This window comes from Stegodyphus dumicola, chromosome 1, assembly GCF_044657685.1.
Source record: "Stegodyphus dumicola isolate Sdum_Otavi_A_Nest chromosome 1, ASM4465768v1".
NCBI lineage: Eukaryota > Metazoa > Arthropoda > Arachnida > Araneae > Eresidae > Stegodyphus > Stegodyphus dumicola.
This window is the reverse complement of record NC_140768.1, coordinates 230096906-230111826: the sequence shown is the minus strand read 5'-3', so window position 1 is coordinate 230111826 and position 14921 is coordinate 230096906. Positions and strand designations below refer to the sequence as shown.

Genomic DNA, 14921 nt, shown 5'->3' with positions numbered 1-14921 from the left:
TAATAATTTTAATACCTTTGAAGAACCTGCCAGTCTGGAGTCACTGCATGGTAAAACAAGAGGAAAAGATATATTTGAAGAAGTAAAATCATATCTCGAAAATGTACTCATGGAGTGCTATCAATAATAAAGAAAATCAATGACACTTTGCTTGAAAATTCTTTAAATCATCCCATACAAAAATATCATTGCATTATACATAAGAAGTGCTGTGTGCCAAAACTTTACATATGCAACATGTTACACGAGTTGTGAAATGCATGAATAGAGCAAGAGCATTAAACAGACAAAAATTCCGAGAATATTGTTGTGAAATGTTAGATTTGAAATATGATTTTAACCTACATTGTGAAGTGCGTTGGCTTTCTTGAGGGCACGTTGTGAGTAGATTTTGGAAACTGAAAATTGCTGTTTTGAATTTTTTGGAACAAGATAAGGAACTACCTGATGAAACAATACTATTATTTGACAAATGGCTATTTAATTTGGCATTTTTATTCAATATTACTAGCCCTTTGAATGTTCTAAATTTAAAACTACAAGGCAAGAATAAATTATTTTAGCTTGGTAAACAGCAACCGTTCATTTAAAATGAAATTAAAACAGTTCTTCTCTCAGTTAGAAAATGTGTATTTGTATCAATTTCCATCTTCAAAAGAAAAAGAGTGAATGTGCTGAGAATAATAGTAATTTAATCAAATATATCGAATAAATCCAAGATATTGCAAGGGATACGTGCTGAGAATAATAGTAATTTAATCAAATATATCGAAAAAATCCAAGATATTGCAAGGGACACCCGCATGTCATTTTCATGGTTATGTTAAAGAAGAAAACTGCTTTCTTTTATTCATAACCCATTTTCACTTAGAGGACAAAATATAATGCAGATAGATGCCTAGTTACATCATGGAACAAAATGATTTAAAAACAAATTTATTCTTGAAAATGAAATTTGATGAGCTCCAGATCAATATGCTTTTGACATAATTTATTTCTGGTATTCATTATCATGTGGACAATTCTCTGAGGTAAGAAAATTTGCAAAAAAATTATATATGTTGCTTTAAAACAACAAACAGATGAGAACACACATTTTCATCAATGACACTGATTAAAAGCAAAACAAGGTTATGAATAACTGATTAAAATTTGAAGAATTCTCTGCTACTCTCAGTAAAAAATACAACACCAAGCATTAAAAGATTTGCAAAATCCAAAGAGGCTCAAAAGTTTCATTAATGCTAAGTACCGTTTATGTGCTGCAACGGATTCCCCCCCCCCATACAATAATTCAATCAATCAAAAAAGTTAATTATGTCTACAAATATACTTCTATATAAACTGTATATACCATGAATGTAAGACTGTATAAAAGGTGCTCGAGTTATATGGCGTGTTATTGTGTCTTAATTATATGGCGTATCTGAACAAAAGGTTGGCCACTCCTGATTTCATAATTGTCAAACTTTCTTTTATAACATACACTAAAAACTAGATCCATCTAACTTCAAAACACAGAATCTTTCAACTTAGTATTTTACCAGAGAACGTGTTTTACATATTTTTTAAGAAATATTTTAATAAGAAAAGACTAAAACTGTAAAATGTAATCATTTACATATTGTTATAGATCACTAATATTATGACATATTTTAGAATCTCAAATAATACAGTGAATCCTCTTTTGAATGATTTTAGTTCTTTGTAGAGATGGTCACCCTAAACAAATCTTCAATATCAATATTTTATTTTCAAATATATTGGGTCATTTAAGGGAGATGGTCACAATGAGAGGATTCATTCTAGTTTTTAAACACTTGAATAAAATTTTTACCATTTTAATATTTCACATTAAATGTATAGACGACAAATTAAAGCCACAAAAATCAAAATCATTATAAAGTGACAAATTGAAAATTACAGCATTGCCACTCAAACAGGAGAATGAAATTCCCAGACTTTTTCAGGTATATTTTAAGAAAATTCCAGTTTATCCGCGTAATGCATTTTGGCTGTGCTAAGAGGTAAGTTAATTATGGTATTACTTGAAAACACAAAAATTTGCCAATTACATATGACTTATATATATAATTAATCCCCAAAGGTATTTTAACTCTAAAAGGAATTGTTTTCTCCACTGAAGATTGAGATTAGAATCTGCCCAATCTGGATTTTAAAAAATCATTTTTTTGCAGACATTTTGCAGCTAAACGAAAGAAATATATTTAATGATATTTTTAAATAAATTCAGATATTTTACATTTATTTAGCAGCATACATAAGCAAAAAATATGTGCATTAAATTTCATGATGGTATGTTACTACTGCTAGAATTAATTTCAAGATTATGCAAGAGAAAATTTCCTGAAATTTGAAAGTATTGTTTACTAATAATAAACAAATTTAGAGGGAAGATGCAACATTAAATGATACGAATAACATAAAAATAAAAATAATTAAAAATTGAATTAGAATAAGCAATGATATTTTAGCAAATATAGTTAGTTATATTTAATAGTTAGCCTAGATTAGTATTTTTTTATTTTATTGCAAAATGACAAATAAGGCAATTATTAAAAAGAAAAAAAAAAAAAGGTTTAAAAGATTTCGTGGTAAAATCTTAATACACGGTAAGGCCTAGGCACGATTTTGAAAATTGTCGCCAACACCAAAATAACACGTTTAATGCTCATCATAATGTCGCCAAATCCCGTGGGTACTGTACATGGAAGTTAAAACAGAATACATGGAAACAAAAAAACCTAACCAAAGAACGTCTATGTAAAGAAGGAAAGGTTCCATAGACGTAATGCTATTATACGCCGCTAGAAAGGGGAGGAAAAATTCGCCAAGGGATTTGGAGACGGAACCTAGCGGCCAGAATTTCCCCCTTTGCGATATGTACAGGAAATTGAGGAACATGTGTTAAGAAGAAACATTCTTTGAATAAACGTTTCTTCTTTGATATTTTGCAATTATTTAAACACGGATTTTCACAGTTTTTTTTCTAAACATAACTAATCCATTAATTAATTTACTTGCAAGAAAAAATATTTTCTTTTGTTTTAAAGAAATTTTAAACAATATTCATTTTATGAACTCTTGAAAACGTGACCTTTGAACTTCAACACCGGCTTCAAGCTTTGGTGACAGATATTTCACGCATGCACAGCTGTTTCCCTCTACGTTGGAACGGAGCCACCCCTGTTGCAGAGAAATCTTCCTTCTTAACAATACATATTCTTTGATTTTAACTCCCATAGTACTGCATATTAATATTAAAATAATTTTGTTTTATATGAGAGTAAGTATTTTGTTTAGTTCAACATGCACTGCACATGCACATGCGATTCTCGAGGTTACTGGAAACTTGCTTTGCCTTTCTAAAAGACAATCTAATTGGAGCTGCGAAAATTGGCTGTATGCCAGCTGGCCAAACGACGCTTACGCGATAAACAATTCGCCAATAAAGTGATCGTTTCCAATGTCGGCGCAAAACTCGCCTTTTTGGGGGGGGTCGCCGTATGAAATTCCCTGACTTTTTTGGTCAATTTTCGAATTTCCTGACTTTTCCCGGTTTTCCAGGTAGCATAGAAACTTAATATTAGTAACATATTAACACAATTTTGCTTCCATATCTGATTATTTTTGTGTTCATGGTTTACAGAGGAAGAACGAGAGAAAGCTGCTGTTCGAGTTAAAAAGCCATTACATATTGAAACTGGAGTAAATGTGGAAGAATGAGGTAAAAAATAGTCCATGCAGAATTTGTGTATCTTCTCATAATTAATGATACATTACATAAAGTAGTGTACATTATTAGACACTGCACACAGCACATCAAATACGCATCACTAAAATATCATCATCCAAATTTTTAAAAATCACATTTTACAAAAAGTCTGTCATGTATTTATTTAAATAAATTTTGCAATGATGACTTTTTCAAATAAAGGGAACCCCTCTCTAAGATGATCACTTATAAAGAGTTTGTAGAAATGTTTAAAACAATTAATTTCTATTGTAAATTTCACATATTTACCTGTCAATTTTGTTCCTTGGGTTATCATTCAAGAATTTATACAACCTAAGTATAAACTTACTGTTTCAGTAAACAATATTATACAAAAAAGTTAGCAGAAAGACATCCAAAGTGGAAAAAACATAACTTGCTCATAGGAAGTGTATACATAACTAACCAATACATTTCTTCCACCTTTAAAGTTTTCTGTAAATATACATATATGTGTATCATGATTTAGAAATTAATAACATCATCATTTATGGAGTAATATAGCTGGATGCTTAGAAAATAACAGCCACAACAACTGATTTTAATATGCTTTTTACTTCCCTGTACGAAGTAAAAGAAGCATGTAATCTTGAAAAATTCCAGGTATATTTCAACAAAATATCCATTTTACTGCTTTCGAAACCATTTAAACAATGTTTCTGCATGACATCTGTATGTACAAACAGAATAAAGGACTGTTTTTGGCCAAAGATGATTGTAAAATGGATACATAAGAGATTTTTTCCACATCTGTACATCTGTATCTCGCATAATTAAAGAATGAGCAGCTGTAGTAGAATGTTGAAATTCTGTATATGGGACTCTTATAACATGTAGTAGTTGTGCACACTGCGCAAAAAAAAGGAAGGAACAGTTTATCTCCTGTTTTACTGGGCCGATTAACAAAATTCAAATTGTGTTTTTCATGTTTCGAAAGTGTGACTTAGTATATATATTAGATTTATATATAGCATTCTTCTAATATAGGTATTCTGACAAAAAATCATACTTTTTTCTGAAATGACATGCCCCCCTTTTTTTCATATTTCAATTCTATGACTCAAATTATGCCTAAATAATAAATTTTGTAAAATTCGGTGTGAAATTTATGGAGAAGTTCAAAAATTTATCTTGGCACATTTTTTTTTTCAGTTTGTGCCAAAAATAATTCACTTGGCGAATTTTACAATATATGGCAATCTATTTTCATTTCCCTTTTTACACTGTGCACGAGTAGGGAAAGTAGGGGAAAAAGTCACATCAATCCTACTTAATACTAAATAATTTTACAAAGTGCCTAAACCACATTTGATGTTATTATCGCTTACAACAAATATGCCTAATTTCAAAACGCGTCAATATAAAAATCTACATTTATCTTCAGAAATTTTGAATAAAATGCTCTATTTTTTTTTTGCAGGTGTGCTTAGAAATACATCTACTTTAAGATGATAGTAAAAATTTTAGATTATAATTCAAAATTTTTTTTTAAATAAATCATAAAAAATGGGCAAATTTTATTTGGAAAGACCCTAAATTCGAAATGTAAAAGGAAGAATCAAACAAGTTTAATAAATAAATAAATAAATAAAAAAAAAGAGAGAGAGAGAGAGAGATTAATAAATATATACCAAATTCAATTAATATAGGAGCTAAAATTTCGAGAGCTTAATTTTTAAAAACAACTCATGCGATTTTTAAAAAATTTGTCCCTTTGGCATAATTTGAGCTGTAGAATCAAATACAGAAAAAATTGCTATGTTTTTCCTGAAAAAGTCTGACTTTGGATCAAAATACCTATGTTAGAACAATGCTATATATAAATCTAATACATATCCTAGGTCGCGCATTCGAGACATGAAAAACGCAAGTTGAGTTTCGTCAATTGGCCAGTAGAACGGGAGGTATACAACTGTCCCCTCCTTTTTTTTTTTGCACAGTGTACCTCTCTTTTTCATTGCAATCGTATATAAATATATATTCACACTCTGTTACCTGGTTCGATGAGCTTAGTTTTTTTTTTTTTTTTTTAATTATTATTCTTATATGTTGATAAATTGTGAATTTTTTGCTTTAAAAGTCATTGAATTTTATGTTCCAGTTCAGGTTTTTATGTTAGTTTATCTGCATACAATAGTTGTAGAATTATCAACAATTTAAAAACATTAAATGGTGAGCTAAGACTAATGAACTGCCATTTGTTTACATTTGAAACTCGGTAGAATAGTGAATTAAGTCTTTCTGCACCTTCAATGTCCTTTTGCTGAGTGGGACCAAAAGAAAACTTTTTGTCTTGTACACCGAAATTTTTGTCTTCCTGCCTGCTGGCCAAATTGCTTCTTTTTGGGTAGAAGCTCTACTTTTAATTGTAAAAACTTCTTTTTTAAACTGTATTTGGTGCTTTTTGTTTTTCCATACTTTACAATTTTTAATGAATATTGAACGGGAGGTATAGAACTGTCCATAATATGAATATGTTTTGAGTTTTTACGTATTTCTGCTTTGCCCCGAAGTGAAAACTGAGTTAATTGAATGGGAAATATATCTCTAATGAAATTTGAGGTAATAAGTTTAAATGAAATTCAGCAAAAACTGAGTATAATTTAATAGGACATACAAGGAGTCATGTGGTGACATCATAAAACTTTTTAGTCTCACTGACACACATTTTTAATAAATCAACACTGTTCTAGAACTACACATAAAGAAAAGCGGCAGCAGCAAGTGGCTAGTAGAAAGAGAAGCAGATAATGAATGTGGCATGTTAGAGATGAAATCTTGGTAAAATAAGTCAGTTTGGGTTTAGCTGTAATTTGACTGGCTAATAATAACTATCTAAAATTAGTACTGGTTGTTCGAGTTTCAATCTGTAAAATTAACTGCATTATGAGAGTTATGTAAGAATCGTAAGTCATGGATTAATTTGAAAATGATGCAGTTCAGAGATGTTTACAATAATTACTATTTTTAGGATGGAAAGGGAAAATACCCAAAATAGTGGGCAGTATATATATGCAAGAGAATTACTTAAATTTAATTTACTTTGCTTGTAAACACTTCTATATAGATAATAAACTTGAGTATATATCAAAATGATGCAAAAGAATGCCCCCCAATGGCGAGCACACAAGTCATCACAGACTTTGGCCACTACTAAGGCCAGAAGCAGTGGTCACTTTATTATGGAAGAACCTAATAGGTGGGCCACTTTTGCATATGAAGGGGATGGGCAATTATTACCATGCCTTCTCCCGTATTTGAGGCCGGCCCTTTGGCATCTCAGTTGTCTTCCCTAATCACTATACCGTCTGGGGGGCTGCAAAAGATTGTGGAACAGATTTTATGAGATATGTGTTCCTGGACACAATACATATGATAATTGACAGTAAAGTAGCCATCAAGGTGAAGCAAATGAGAAAAGTTCATGAATCAAAAAATGAAAAAATGAAAAAACAGTAAATAAGATATGAATGAATCCATTGATAATAGGAGTTGTTTTTTAAGCAAGAGGGACAAGGTATAACATGCAATTAATAATGTCAATATAACTATGTATCCTTCCACTTAGTCTGGCATTGTTAACTGATTATTATGACTATTAATTATATGGCATGTTGTCCCAAATAAACACATGAAAACTTTTTTACTGGAATTTGTTTGTTAAGGTTAATTCCAGGATGAGTGCCCCATTTACTCAGAACTGACTACAGATACAGAAAATCTAGATAAAGCAATGCTAGACTGGATTAATTTTAGCAGAGTATGTGGGAACATACTTGTACATCATGTGCTTGTAAATGAATAACAGATTCAGAAATTAATCCATTTTTACATGAATTTTAGAATTTTTATTTTTTTATTTAATAGAGTTAGAAACTAGAGTTCAGCTACCTAAAGTAACATTAAATCTCCTAGAACTGTTGGGAAAATAACTCTGGTTTTCAATCGTTTTCATCTCCAATAAGGCATCTAAAGAATTAAATATACTTGCTTTTTTCAATTCCTCCTGGAAAGTTTCACTTGCTTCTAAAAACTTTCTTTTTTTGGCTTCAAACTTTTCTTCAATTTGTTGTAGCTCAGCTTCCAGTTTTTTCTTTAAAAAAAATTGCATTTCAGGTAATTTTTTACACAAAATAATTTTTAGAAAATATGCAGTGTTTCACATACACATTCACACAGTTGCATACAATGCTGTAAATATGCAAATAATAAAAATTACAGTTCTAGAAACAAAAATATTACTCTATATTTTCTTAATCAATAAAGGTACATTTTATGATACAATAATGCATTTAATAACTTATTTTATGACATATACTTAATGTATACCAATTTAAAATGTTGAATTAAAAATTAGATATGTAAATTGATGCTTTACATATCTAATTTTTAATTCAATCTAATTTTTAATTTTGATATTTTCCATTAACACATCATCTTATTTCTATTCCAATTAATTTATAATCATGTTAATAATAAAATATTTCACTTTTACAATGCATAAATTTCAATATGCATTCCCCCCCCCTTGACTATTCACTGATGTGCTTGAGAAGCAAGTGTTAGAGCTAAAGCAAGTGCTTGAGAAGTAAGGAGTATTCATGGATGTTTCTTTTCACAATTTAGGAAACTGCTGGGAAATTTACTTCTTTTCTGCAGTAGCATTTGGAAAATGTACATTGGGATATTAGATGAAGAAAGGAAGATGATGGATATATCAGGGGTTAATATTCTGATGATGGGTGGGGATAAATTAAACAATGAAGTTGCTTGCAGGGATAGATTAAACAATGAAATCTGCTGACAAGGCTGGTTTTTTGCTTAATTTGCATGTCATTTGGTAAGCATGTTTTAAATATATGCTTAAATATTTGTTTAAATTGACACTTAAAAATTTTTTAAGAAAATTAAAATAAACACATAATAAAGCTAAAAATTAAAAAACATCAGTGTTAAAAATCTCCCTGGGGGGTGAAGTGTTATTTATTTAAGTTGTGGAATCAAAAGTACTGTTCTTACTTTTGTACTAAATATAAAACAACTTATATTTTATAATTTAAAAAATGAAATGCTTTGACATTTTTTAATAAGGATGGCACAATAAACAAACTTCGAACAGAATGGTAAAGTTAAATGGGCATAAATAATAACCTATATAATATTAGTAATATATGATTCATGTTATTCATTAGAAACAACAGAGCATTGAAAACTTCTCGTATGAGTTTTGATTTGCTTTTGACAACATTTTTAGGTGAAAGAACAATGCAATTAATAGGTAATGGAAAAGTATCTGCTCAATGTTATAGTTAATTTATTGATATATTTAAATATATTGCAGTGTTTGTCTTATGGGTATGCCAACTGACCATACAGGGAGGCATTATGACTCGTATTGTCATACGAGTTTTGATTTGCATCCTACTGTTCTAGTACGAGTTTTAATGTGCTTCTGACAACATTCTTAGGTGAAAAGAACGATGCAATTAATATGCAGTAGAAAAGTATTTGCTCAGTGTTATGGTTAATTTTGTGTAGAAAAGTATCTGCTCAATGTTATGGTTAATTTTGTGTAGAAAAGTATCTGCTCAATGTTATGGTTAATTTTGTATCTTGTTATTGAAGATGTTTAAATATATTGCAGTGTTTGTCTTATAGGCAATGCCAGCTGAAAATATAGGGAGCCATTATGACTCCTTTTGTTATAATATTCTTCTGCCTATTACAACCATTTTCATAAGTATAGGTAATAATGACGTGATGAATATGGTATGTTAAGGCCAATAATGTCAATATTAATAACTGTTATAATGTTATGAAATGCCTAGCTGCCGTATGATAGCTTTCCCGCAAAGTGGGTTTAAGGTTGCCAGAAGGTGGAAAGACACAACTGCCAGATTTCGAGCAAAATTGCCCATTTGGCAATAAAATTGGTAGTACCTACATAGAGAAGTAAGAATATTCTAGAACAAATCTCTACCAGTTTTTTCAAGAATATTCTCGAAGGCAGGTCAAAAGCTATAAACAGGGTTGTTATAAATGTTGTGACAAACTTCTGGGGAAGGTGGGATACATCATTAGGATTAAGAATTGCACAGGAACACACGCCCACACATTTCAGTAGTAAGTGGTAGCAGAGGTAAATGATGGTAAGGGAAAAAAGAGAGTGATTAATTTGAAACATTTATTGGACATGAATACAACTGGTGTACTACAACTTGAATGTTGCAATAGATGTTAGAAGTTTGCACCATCAGACGGCAAACATGCCTGATACCTATGGACCATTGATTGCCAGACATGTTCAAACACACTAGGATTTTTGTTGACTGTAGCAGCTGCGGAGGTGAGTCTTGCCACAAGATCCATTTCAGACACAACAGGATTGTGACACACAACACTTTTGGCAGCTTTCCTTAAAAAGAAATCAAGGCTTGATAAATCCAATGAGCATGGGAGGGCAGGTAACTGATCCACCACGCCCGATCCATGAATGCGGGAATGATCTGTTCAAATGGCTATGACATCCAGTCCAAAACGAGCATGCGCCCCATCATGTTGCACTTCACACTTAGAGGAACATTGTCAAGCAAGCCGCGAAGAGCCTGCTCCAGAAAGATCACATAATTCAAGACATTCAACCTGGATGGTAAAAGGTACAGCCTGACTAAGCAGTCGCCGACCAACCCCATTAACTTTGTGCCATAGGGTGCCGCACACTGTGGGGTTTTTCTTGAGCACACAAATGCTGATTGCGGTGATTGAATACGCCATTCCATTGAACGTGTCCTCATCTGTGAACACATAAGCTGGGAAATCAATATCATGGTACTTTCCTGAAGAAACCACTGTGCGAAACGCATATGTGCAGGATTGCCATCAGGGAGCAGTAGCTGAACCCTTTGGAGATAATAGGCTTCGAAGGACTCAGTGTTCAAGACACGCTGCTCCAGCATGCCTTGAACGTGAATAATACGAGATATTCTTAATTGATAGGCAATGGTCCTTTGGTTATTCTCCACCATATCCAACATACTTTCTTTCCTAACAACATAGCGAGTTGATCATGGCCTGCCCTCACTTGTCCTGCCACTTCTTAATGACCCGTCGTAGCACAAATTTTGATGCAGACGTGCAAACGAATTGTGGTGAAGTTGATATTTGTCGGGGAAGTATTCTCGATAAATGTGCACAGCGTCTCATCCATTACCCTCAGCTATTCTATACATTAAGTGCATCTCTGCAAACTCTTCTTTCATATAGTGTTCCATACTCTTCTACGGTGCCTATTGCTCGAAAGAAGCAATTTTCACATTCCAATAGCACTCTCCTCTACAGCAACACCTGGTCGAGTACAATGACGTTTCTGGGCATGGGTTCCTACGCAATTCTTAATCCTTATGATATGCCCTACCTCCCCCAAAAGTTTGTCGCAACACTTACGGGAAGAGAATATCTTGAGTTTGGTAGTAGTGTCGTGAGTTCATACGTTAGCTCAACAGCAATTGACCGAGTCAGAAACTGTACTATAATGCTTTACTGTGAAACTATCTTCACCATTGTAGCCTGAAGGCTGCATTGCCGATTGCTTCAGCGTGTTTATCATAGTTTTTCGACAACTGCAAACAACTCCCTTGTGTAATACTGGAGAATAAATTGGTTTAATTCTTCATCAAGTGTTGTCATCAATCACTCCAAATCCATGAACCCATAGAACGGAACAATACTTTAAATCTTAATAAAAGTTTCCCTCACTCAAGTTCTGGTATTTTACTTTTATTTCTGGCATACACATTCACATACATATACGGGAATATTAAAATAATTTTGAAATTCATCTTACTTTGGTTTCATAATAATGCAACAATAATATATATATAAAGCTACTAAATTAACCATATAAAAGATGTATATATACCATTTATGTTAGTCATAAAATTAAATTGCAATTAAAAATGGGGGGGGATGTTAACATTTTTCTGCTCTTTCATATTGGTTCGGAAATTAAAACAGTCCTGAATTCCCTTTTCCTTGTCTGTAGACTGGCAAATATATCGTTATTAACTGATATTTCTTTGGAAAAATGAATATGTATTAATGCCATCTCAAAGCTCACTCTGTGGAACATTCACATTTGCAAGATATTATTCAGCATTTAGCTGAATGTTCAAAATACATCAAATATTAGGGAAAAGTTTTCATTCAGAGTCGTTTCGAAGTTCTGGAGATGGTAAACTGTCTTTGTACAGCACTTTCAACTCATTTATAGCAAGAGATAAGCGATTCCACTAAAGTAAAACATACAATTAGGAAAAGCAACAACTTTGGGTTCGGCATAGATTTTTAACAAGACTTTATCGATTTCAAGACAGACAGGTACAGATCCCTCTCCATCAGGAGCAAAAAAATTTTACAGAATTTCTTTTTGATGAAATATTCTCAACTTCAGTACTATTTGTTATTTCTATTGCCTTTCTTTAAATACTTTATCTAGTGTTCATGATATAGTGAGTATTACAAAAATAGGTCATTTAAAATCCTATTCAATATTAAAAAATTTAAGAGTTTTCGAAACTTCTGCATTCTTTCGCATTCTGTATCTCTACCTACTAGATTTTCTGTACTTAATTTGAGAATTTCAGAAGGTAAGTCTCTTTTGTATCGACAAGTGCACCTCGTGTATTTTGAAGAGAAATTAGGAGATAAAGACAAAACTTGAGCATCCTACTATGTTTGCTACATTGAAGGACCTAGAAGGTGGTCAAAGGGTGAACAAGAAGCGTTCATATTTGAAGTTCCAATGGTGTGATGGGATCCACAAAATCACAGAAATTATTATGGTGCTCACTGTTTTAATATGAAGAATAAAAAAGGATCATCTGTCCAAATGTGCCATCCACTTTGGACCCAGTTCCTCATAGTCCAGTTGTACCAATGCCAATTCTCCAGAAAATTTATATGCAATAGATGGTTCTGTAAGTGATTCATATGAAGATAAAAGTTTAGAAGTACAAACTTGGTGGTACCTGTGCACCAGAGCTTTTTTTCACAGTCAGAACTAAACAATTTGGTTTGAGACTTGCATATGATAATTTAAAGAAATAAATGGAAGTTTGCAATTTTGCAGCGACGGTTTTACCTGTAACCAATTAAATACCTTAATTTTTTTATAAATACTCAATTCCCATAATCAATCAATGCGATTTTAGATGTTTAAGTGCTTTTGCTTCTTTAGTGTATCCACTTTCCAAGAACTGTGATGAGGACTATTTAAAGCTGTAAAAGGACAAAGCTTTACAATTTGAAAGTATCGCTTTAAAGTACTTTCTCATTACTTGTTTGGTGAAGCAGGATGACTTATTTTCATATCACTCCTACATGGAAAATTGTGGCCTTTCTGTTCAATCTTGGCTAATCACATGCATTTGCCAGAAAGTAACATTTTAAAAATTTAAGACTTATTTACTGAAAATAATTTAACACTTTTTTTCCACACTTTATAGCCTCTTCCCTTTTGTGGATTATTTATTTTAACATTTAATTCAATTTATTTCTGATACAGGTTTTTCCAAAAATAAAACGGTGATACTGCCGTTCAAATTAAGCATGGCTATCTTTTAAAAATAAAAAGATAATGATTAAAACAAGTTATTTTTTTAATATTATTATTAAAATTAAAACTTTAGTTATATTAAAATTCTACAGCTAAAATATACATATCACATTTTTAAACTGAAATTCTGATTATTCATATTTCTCATTTATATGCATTTTTAAAATGATTCCTTGAAAGATGTACAGCAATAACATATATGAAACAATTGTGTTTAATCCCAAAACATTTTAACCAAAAATATTACCTGATGCATGGTAAGTGACTGCACTTGTCGCTTCAAAACACTCATACGTGCTGTTGTAACAACAGATCTAACATCAGGCACAACACTATCACTAAAAATTTCATTTATCAATCTATGATTTCGCAAATATCTTGCTGATGCCACATGCTTCACAGAGAATTCATCAAGTTCTGAAAAATTACATTTAACCATTATAAACAATCATTAAGTATCAGATAGACAATTTTTGAAATGCTGCAGCTATAGTTACATGAAATTTAATGCTAAAAATAGATCCTCAAAGAATAAACATTTCCAAATGTGTTTCATAATTCGCCTATTTTTCTTTTTTAAAAAACAAATGATTAACTTGCCTTTATGATGTATTCAAAACTTAAAAATGATTAAATAGGCTGAAAATGATAATATATTCAATGTTATATTATACAGAAAAATCTATTTTTGGCTCAACAGCTGCAGCAGTATATTTTTAAAATAAGGTTGCAGCAGCATATTTTATATAAAATAAATGCACAGCAGCCAGGACACCTATTCTATGATCACTGGATCCATCTAATATTTGCACAAACAATACTGACTAAAAAAGAAAAAAAAAAAAAAGAGAGAGAGAGAGAGAGAGAGAGCCAGTATTATCTACCACCTCCAATTTAATGGAGAAAACCATTTTGTGATCCTCGGTGGATCAATTTGACTTTATAGAGAGGGAAGAAGGCTTCAAGAAGCTTTATAAAGTTCTAGGAATATTCTCCCATCATATCGCTCACTCACACGCCGTATTTGTAGTTCGGCACAAAAAAGTATTAAGACCAAAACACAGCAGAATACGTTGCTGTGTTATATGGAGGAAAATTCTGTTTCTTTAGGGTAAAGTTTATGCAGGAATTTACAGCTAAGGAACAAAAAAGTGAGATACGGGATACCATTGCCTACAACTTAAACACACAAGGACAATGTATGAAAGCAACAGAGAAATAGATAAGAGTAAATGAAGCAAGCTAACTTAAAATCTTTTTTAAAATAAAGAATTTTAAATATGTAAATTTATATATGATTAATTTGCATTGTAATCTAATTGCAAATTATGTTTCATTTTTTTTTTCATGCACACATTAAAACTGTCTTTTCATGCAATTTATTTTACAGTTAAATTTAGAAAAATATTTCTTTCTTAATATTTCTTCCTTTCTTTTATTTTCTCTTTCAATGAAAATTATTTCTTTAAGGAAAAGAAATAAAATTCATTCGTTCATTGCAGTATGATCGAC

The 14921-nt window shown here is 31.5% G+C and overlaps 1 protein-coding gene across 3 annotated transcripts in view; it reads right to left on the bottom strand.

Moving 5' to 3' along the window:
- Positions 1-14921, bottom strand: part of Bap111 (Brahma associated protein 111kD) — a 70027-nt gene that overhangs the window by 15300 nt on the left and 39806 nt on the right. For all 3 annotated transcript variants that reach the window (XM_035359814.1, XM_035359816.1, XM_035359815.2), the window contains exons 10-11: positions 13657-13826; positions 7788-7889 (exon numbers count right to left, since the gene is read on the bottom strand). In XM_035359814.1, coding sequence (XP_035215705.1) covers positions 7788-7889; positions 13657-13826 — 272 coding nt within the window. The remainder of the gene's footprint in view (positions 1-7787; positions 7890-13656; positions 13827-14921) is intronic.